We start from the raw sequence: 8,821 nt of genomic DNA on the forward strand, positions 1-8,821 counted from the left end.
AACCCGATCTTGGTTTCATTTATAAACTCCTTTAGCCTCTTTTTTGTCTGGAAAGTTCTCTATTTCACCATCTATTTTGAATGATAGCTATTCAGGAGGATTCTCTTGTTCCTTCTTCGTTTGTTTTTTTCTTCTTCTCCATTTCAGCTGCCTGTTTGTGTTAGGATAGATCTGCTACACTTCTCATCTCTAGTGTAGAACAATGTCAAATACTACTTGTGATTGGCACTGCATACCCTGTTTCGAGCTATCAGCAACCCGAAGCTTTTGGATCCCTCCACTGTGGCTGGTTGTCTTTAGAAAAGACCAAGATGTGTACCAGGGTCTGCTTTTTCTATCCCTGGGCCCAGAGGAGATCAGGCAAAGACTCAGAGCCTCCAGAGACCCACCTCAGCCTGCAGTCTGATTGTTGTCAGCATTGATTACCCTCAGGCAATTGACTGCAGGGTGGGGCCATTGGCTTTCCCCCAGGCAAAAAACTGCCTGGATGGCAAACTTCCAGAGCGGAAAGATGTCCTCTACATCAGGAGGAAATGACTTAGCACAGGATACCAGGGTGGCTGCCCTCAAAGCTGCAACCTCAGAGCCCCCAGTCCTGGACTCTCCTCACACAGCTCCAGTCCACTATGCCCTCCACCTGCCAGAGCCCATGGTGAGTGGCTGCACACAAAATTTTGGCCATTGGCAATTTCAAAGAGTGCCTGTGTTTCCAGCCATCTCGCTGACAGACTGCAACCCTGCCGCTTTTCACAGCCAGATGTTTTGCGGGCACCCCTCTCAGTTCTGGTGCTCTGGGCTGGGCATCTCAGCTGGGGTTCAGACACCAGTGTTCATAGCGGGGACACCCCACAGCCAAAATATCCCTCCAGAAAGTGAACTGTTGTTATCTGTGGGAACCCAGCCAACCCTTTTGTGCTTCCACACTGCCTACCAGTCTGTATGCAATCCCCACTTCCCATTTCTTTGTTATCAGGGTTCTCTCCAGCTAGTCCTCAGTACATTTTTCAGGATGGCATCTTAGTTGTCTTACCAGCTAGGTCTTGGGAGCTTGTCAGTGTGCCTTCCACTTACTCCATTGCCATTTTTTCTCCCCTTTTCTCTCCTTTTTTACTGTATTAAGTGTCATCACATTTCATGAAGCAGTTACTGCTTTAATCCTTTCACCCTTATGGATCAATTATGGCCTAGAAATAGATTTATCTGCATGTGGGATAAAAGGTGTTGGCTAGGAGAGCTGTTGTTTTGATCTTGAGTAAAGATACAAAAGTCTCCTCCTTGATGCTCTGAGCTGTGGACATAATATAATCTAATAATAGACAAATATGCAAATTGACCGCACCTTCGCTACACACAAGCCACGCCCACCGGCCAAACAGGACGAGTATGCAAATCACCCCAACAAAGATGGCGGCTAATTTGCATATCAAGACAGCATCTTAAGAAGCCAAGAGCTGGAGAAGGGAGTAAAGCTTCGAAGAAGCAAGCAAGCCGGGAGAGGGGGGGAGGAGAAGGGAGGAGTGAAGTCAGGGCCGGGGCAAAGGGGAAAGCAGGCGGGCTGGAGGAGAAGGCGGGGCGGGCGACAAGGGCGGAGGGGAGGCGGGGTAGAGTGCAGCAGGAAATCCTATTGCAGGATTTTTCCTGCAACGGGAACGCTAGTAAATAATATATGAGTCCACAATGACTTTGGTAGCAATTTTCTTCAGTGACAATTGAGGGTGAAAAATAGTGCTGGGAACATTCTGATTTCCGTGTCTATTCTATGGTAGGTTGTGGCCCAAAGTATTTCTCAGATAATTCATGCCAACAAACATTAAATGGTCCTTTGATGTGTAAATTGTGGGGAGTTCACAGATGTTATATGGGCTTTTTCGGTTTTTCAAAACAAATGTTTTTAGTGTATTTCACACAGCAGTCCACTCATGCTAGTGTGGTTACTCTAACTCTGATTTTTAACCCTGTGTATCTTCAAATATATTTGGTTACCCATCTTCCCAGTCATCCTTTCTATGCAGTTCTCTCCTTTTTTGCTCTTTTGCATTGGTCTTTCTCTTTACTGAGCTCTTATTCGCATCTCTGGTGGATGTTTATTTGTTTGTTTGTGGATATCTGTCTACTTATTCTGGCAGGGAGATAAATTCTATCTCCTATTTTGCTATATTGCTGGTCTCACATAGTTTATATTTTTTTATTATTATCTTTTGGTTTGTTTTTTTCTCTATGGTTTCTTCCAAGTCTCTTGTCCTACCACAATACTGGCCATCCATATTTTCAGTTTTTCTTTGAGGATTTCTGTCATCTGTATCCAATGAAATTGCTTCACCGAGATTTAAGGGGAAAAATCATTTGTGCATTATAGGAGAAAGATGGCTACACTCATGGCAGGGTGGACCCAGAGGCCATCTTGCCTTGGTGAAGGGCTGTTGGATAAAGTTTGATTCCAGAGTTATTAAGATTATTAGTAAGAACTTATTTTGCTCAACATTGTTTTGTTACCATTGCCAGTTCTGTACTACATTCTACTTGTGCTTACTTATTATTGACACTTTGCAAACTACTCAGTTTTTTAAAATATTTTTTTATTGATTTTTTTATAGAGAGGAAGGGAGCGAGATAGAGAGCCAGAAACATTGATGAGAGAGAAACATCGATCACCTGCCTCCTGCACACACCCCACTGGGGATGTGCCCGCAACCAATGCATGTGCCCTTGACCGGAATCGAACCTGGGACCCTTGAGTCCACAGGCCAATGCTCTATCCACTGAACCAGACCAGTTAGGGCTAAATGTTTTTCTTTTTCTTTTCTTTTTTAATATATTTTATTGATTTTTTACAGAGAGGAAGAGAGAGGGATAGAGAGTTAGAAACATCGATGAGAGAGAAACATCCATCAGCTGCCTCTTGCACACCCCCTACTGGGGATGTGCCCGCAACCAAGGTACATGCCCTTGACCGGAATCGAACCTGGGACCCTTGAGTCCGAAGGCCGACGCTCTATCCACTGAGCCAAACCGGTCTTGGCTAAATGTTTTTCTTTATTTTAGTCACTGAGCGGGGGAAAGAGAGTGTCAGAGAGAGGGGGGAGAGAGAGAAACATTCATTGATTGCCTACTGTATGTAGGCATAATGATGGTTGAACCTGGAACCTGGGTATTTTTCCTGACAGGAATTCTATCTAGCAATCCCTACATGGGAAGTATGATGCTCAACCATTTGAGCCACACTATATATAGCTAAACTACTCTATTCTAACGGTTATTATTTCTACTTTGGTTTCCAGCTTATGGATATTCTTTACCTCTCTTATCTTTGTACTTCAACAGCTTCCCATCCAGATTCCTGTTTACTGCACTCCAATCTTGGTCCTTGCCTTTAGGGCCTTGTTGTGTCACATACTGTATTAACCATACGCATCATGTGCTGTAATGCAGTGGGTTTTAATATGTTGGAGCACATTCACGTTGTTCTACATACACTGCGTTATCAGTTCGAATGGTCCTACAGGAAGCTGTTTGTAAAGGAACAACTAGTGGGCCCTGCATCTCTTGTTTGTGTCCCATCTTACGTTCATGCCCCTCCTTTGGTAAGGTCTCCACCATTGACTGACCTTAGGGGTCAAGTAATGTATAACAGCCTTTTTCTCAGGGTATAACACACGAGTCTTGAAAAGCATCCCATACACTCATGCCTAGCTGTGACAGACACACATTTAAGATAAGAGTATTTCTTCCTTCTAAAGTCATCATGTACTTCACCTGCATTTCCTTTTATTTAGGTTGCTGCTGTGGAGCAGAGAATGTGGAGGCACCTTTTGAAGACGACATTTCCGTAAGAGTGTCACAGGCAAAGAATCCCAAGTTAGCTTTGACTTCCCAAAAGAACCACCCCTGTGAGAGTTGTGGACTAGTTTTGAGAAATATTTTCCACTTGACTCATCAGAAGGAATTACAACACAGGCAGATACTGTTGAGGTGCGGGGCATGCGCAAAGCAATTTTATTTCAGTGCACAATTTCACCAGCAGCAGCACTTCAGAGAGAAGCCTTTGATAAGAGGTGTGAACACTGGAGAAAGGCCTTATGAGTGCAGTGAATGTGGGAAATCATTTAATCAGAAATATGCCTTTCGTTGTCATCAGAGAATTCACACTGGAGAAAAGCCTTATAAGTGCAGTGAATGTGGGAAATCATTTAGTCAGAAATATGCCTTTCATTGTCATCAGAGAATTCACACTGGAGAAAGGCCTTATAAGTGCAGTGAATGTGGGAAATCATTTAATCAGAAATATAATTTTGATTGTCATCAGAGAATTCACACTGGAGAAAGGCCTTATAAGTGCAGTGAATGTGGAAAATTATTCAATGGGAAATATGTCCTTCTTCGTCATGAGAGAATTCACAGTGGTGAAGAGCCTTTTGTGTGCAATGAATGTGGAAAATCTTTTATCTGTAGAAGTGGCCTCCGTTACCATGAGATGAGAGTTCACACTGGAGAAAAGGTTTATGAGTGCAATGAATGTGGAAAATATTTTACCTGTAGAGGTGGCTTCCGTTACCATCAAATGACAGTTCACACTGGAGAAAGGCCTCATAAGTGCAAAGAATGTGGGCAATCTTTTGTCAGTAGTAGTCGCTTACGTTATCATCAGAGATTGCACACTGGAGAAAAGCCTTATAAGTGCAATGAATGTGAGAAATCTTTTATCAGTATTTCTTATCTTCACTATCATCAGAGATTGCACACTGGAGAAAGGCCTTATAAGTGCAATGAATGTCAGAAATCTTTTGACACTACCTATCAACTTCGTTATCATCAGAGAGTTCACACTGGAGAAAACCCTTATGAGTGCAGGGAATGTGGGACATCATTTACTCAGAAATATGCCTTCCGTTGTCATCAGAGAATTCACACTGGAGAACGTCCTTATAAGTGCAATGAATGTGGGAAATCATTTACTCGGAGAAATGTCCTTCATAGTCATGAGAGAGTACACACTGGTGAAAAGCCTTATGAGTGCAGTGAATGTGGAAAATCTTTTACCTATGGAAGTAGCCTCCGTTACCATCAGAAGAGTCACACAGGAGAAAGGCCTTATGAGTGCAATGAATGTGGGAAGTCTTTTACCAGTAGTAATGGTTTCCGTCGTCATCAGAGAATTCACACTGGAGAAAGGCCTTATGAGTGCAATGAATGTGGGAAATCTTTTATCAGTGCTAGTAGCTTCCGTCGTCATCAGAGAGTTCACACTGGGGAAAAGCCTTATGAGTGTGGTGAGTGTGGGAAGTCTTTTACCACCAAATATTGCCTTGGTTCTCATCAGAAAATTCACACTAGAGAAAGGCCTAATGACTGTAGTTAATATGGGAAATCTTTTATCCAAACTTCTAACTCTACTCCCACAGAAGAGTTCACATTGGAGGAAGGTCTTGATATGCAGGAAATAACAGATTTTTTTTTTCCAACCGTAACAGTACTATAAGAAATTCTATGAAGCCCTATTTGTCTGAACTGAATCTCATACACTGCAACGTCAAGAGTAGGGAGATTCACAATAAATTGTAGTGCTGTGAAAATCATGTGTGTGTATATCATGTGTGCCCTTATTAAAGTTTTTATTTCAAGGGAAGTGGAAGAGGAAGAGATAGAAACATCAATGATGATAACGAATCATTGATCAGCTGCCTCCTGCACGCCTCCTACTAGGAATTGAGCCCACAACCAGGGCATGTGCCCTTGACCTGACCAGGACCGTTCAGTCCACAGGCTGGCACTCTGTGCACTGAGCAAAACCAGATAGGACTACTTCTTGGTTTTGTTTGCTGTTTTTTCTTCAAATCTTCTTTGTCCACCATTATAGTGTCTCTGCCTGTGTTATCACTTCCCTTGGTACAAAATTCCACTTTCCAGAGCTTTCTGGAAAGACAGAACTGTGAATTCATTGCTTCTTTCTTGCTACTGGGCCTTCGTACCCTGTTAGAAAATAGTGATTTCCCTCCTTAGCATCCAACCCACCTTGGATGCTGTGCCCCCCATGATAGCCTGCTTTTCACAGTGCATTTATGTCATTCTTTGCTCCTCTCCCTCCAAGGTTCTTCATACTTTGTTCTCATCACTCTAACATTTTCCATATTCCCATGAGGTGACCTGTTTCTGTTCTGGGAGATTGATTCCCAAATTGACTTCTCACTCAATATTGTCTAATGCATTGTTTGCCCGCCTGTGCTCTGTGGACCACTGGTGGTCCGTGAGGTCTGAAAGGTTGGCGACTGCAGGTTTAAGAAAACCTTTGGAGCTGCAGTCGACAACCAGAGGTACGAAAGTTTGTCGACTGCTGTTCTAATGGACACTTTCTTCCGATGTATTTTATTCATGGTCATGGCAGCTGGCCTCTGACTTCTCATTTTCTGTGTGAGAGCAGGAATCCTCTTTTTATCTCTTCCACTAGATGTTTTAAATGCTATTCAGCCTGGCATTCCTACATACTTAGCTCTCTTCTTAATGGTCTCTACTGTTTTACTAAATGGATGAGAAAATATTTTTTTAACATGCTTCATTTCTAGCTGAAAACTTGGCTATAACTTATATCTGCTTCAAATGATTTTCTTCCTAATTTTCCTAATTCAGATTTTTCTACATTCTTAGATGTTATCAGTGCATTTATTTTCCAAATGGCTCTTCTTTACACATCATATTATTTTAAGATATATTTTATTGACTTTTTACAGAGAGGAAGGGAGACAGACAGAAACATCGATGAGAGAGAAACATCGATCAGCTGCCTCCTGCACACCCCCTACTGGGGATTTGCCTGCAACCAAGGTACCTGCCCTTGACCGGATCAAACCTGGGACCCTTCAGTTCGCAGGCTGACGCTCTATCCACTGAGCCAAACCAGTTTCGGCTACACATCATATTTATAATGCTTTTTTAAATATATGTATTCTATTGACTTTTCACAGAGAATGTAGAGGGACAGAGAGCCAGAAACATCGAGAGAGAAACATTGATCAACTGCCCCCTGAACACCCCCACTGGGGATGTGCCCGCAACCAAGGCACATGCCCTTGACGGGAATCAAACCTAAGACCCCTGAGTCCGCAGGCCGACACTCCATCCACTTAGTCAAACTTGCCAGGGCTTTTTAATGCCTTTTCTTAGACTTAATTCACATAGCACTTAAATAATATAGTAAAATTTTTTTTAGTATATTCATATAGTAATGTAATCATCACGGAATTTTGGAAAAATTTATATGCACATATTTTCATTGTGTCCTTGATTGCTATGGCTTTGTATTTCGTTTCTAAATTGGAAAGGGTGACTCTTCCAGTTCTGTTCTCTTTCAAGATAGTTTTGACTTTTGGATCCTTTAATTTCCCCCTTGAATTTTAGAATCAGTTTATGAATTTCTGGGGAGAAAAAACCTACCTTGGTTTTTGATAGGGATTACAATGAATCTGTATCTCAATTGGATAGGGACTCCATCTTATCCATGATAAACATCCTGATCTAGTCTTTAATTTTCTCCCTCAACATTAATAAGCTTCAAAAAAACATTTCACACTTTCCTTAAATTTCTAAGTGAGATATTCCTTTTTATGATACAATAAAAGTAATTGTTTTCTTGTTTGCATTTTTTAGCTATATATTACTAGGATGTAAAAATAAAATTGATTTTTTTTCCCCCAGCATCGTGGGCCCAGGTAATCAAGTTTCCTGTCATATGCAATTACAGTTTCTCTTTCAGTGGTCTCTGTGATATGCTATCAACTTGCTTAGAGAGTTTCTGTCTTCTTTCTAAACACTCTTTAATGTATTCCATACCTGTCATTGCCTCCTACAACTCAGGTAATTGGTGTATTTTTGAAAAAACTTGTATTTTGATAGGTAATATTTTCAAAATTAATAGCACAAAAAAAGATTTAAATAAACAGACCTCTTATTTTTGTTATTCATAGAAGTACTATATAATCAATAATAAACATATCCTAGAGTAAAAATTACTGTATGGAAAATTAATATAGCCAGTGGAACACTTTGTGTGTTTATCCTGGAACTGTGCTTTTAGGAGTGGGATTGGCTCTTTGATAAGCTGCCTTTGAGCACACTGATGAGGGATCTGAGCCAGCTTCCTGGACCTTTTCAAATGTGAAACAATGGGAAGTTCCAAGAACTGGATCTGGAATGTGTTTGAGGAACTGGATCACTTTTCCTATGATGTAGAAGGAGGGAACTGTACTGTTATACATATGATTGAAATTTGTGACAGGAAAACAATGCAGATTGAAGTTATTAAAGATAAAAGGGGTATAGGAAAAAATTCATGAACACATGAAACATGCTACATTGATTGAACTAATCATGTGTCTAAAGGTAAGAGACATGAAGCAGAAATAGCAGAGGTGCTCTCCTATTAACCTTAAAGCAAACTGCCGTGGTTTGAAGAGGGTCACCTTTTAGGACACAGTGTGCCGACTCTGGGAGCTGACAGCTGCAGGCCCACAACCACAGGAACTAAATCCTACTCTCCACCAGTGAACCTGGAAGGGGGCCCAGTGCCAGATAAGATCCCAAACCTGACTGACATATTCATGTAGTCTTGAGACCTTGAGAAAAGAACCCAATGAGTCAGTCTATGGTTGGACTTCTGACTGATGGAGACAGATAATAAATGTTTATTTTCTTAAAAGGTTTCTGAGTTTTCCCAGCAATGATGTTTGGACACATGCAAAGGATTGCCTACCAGGGAAACTGATTCAGGTGGTGTCTCTAGCTCCTAAAGTCAAAAGATTACAGTGTTTTTCAAATCCTCACGCACTAAAAA

The 8,821-nt window shown here is 41.4% G+C and overlaps 1 protein-coding gene across 1 annotated transcript; it reads left to right on the forward strand.

The window, feature by feature from the left end:
- The first annotated feature begins 3,742 nt into the window (after nucleotides 1–3,742).
- On the forward strand, nucleotides 3,743–5,560 carry LOC103304410 (zinc finger protein 17-like). Its single transcript, XM_054710044.1, has one exon. It carries the CDS (start codon nucleotides 3,743–3,745, stop codon nucleotides 5,354–5,356), a length of 1,614 nt encoding a protein of 537 aa, XP_054566019.1. The 3' UTR covers nucleotides 5,357–5,560.
- The last annotated feature ends 3,261 nt before the right edge of the window (nucleotides 5,561–8,821 follow it).

The sequence above is a fragment of the Eptesicus fuscus genome, chromosome 21 (assembly GCF_027574615.1).
Source record: "Eptesicus fuscus isolate TK198812 chromosome 21, DD_ASM_mEF_20220401, whole genome shotgun sequence".
NCBI classification, from domain to species: domain Eukaryota; kingdom Metazoa; phylum Chordata; class Mammalia; order Chiroptera; family Vespertilionidae; genus Eptesicus; species Eptesicus fuscus.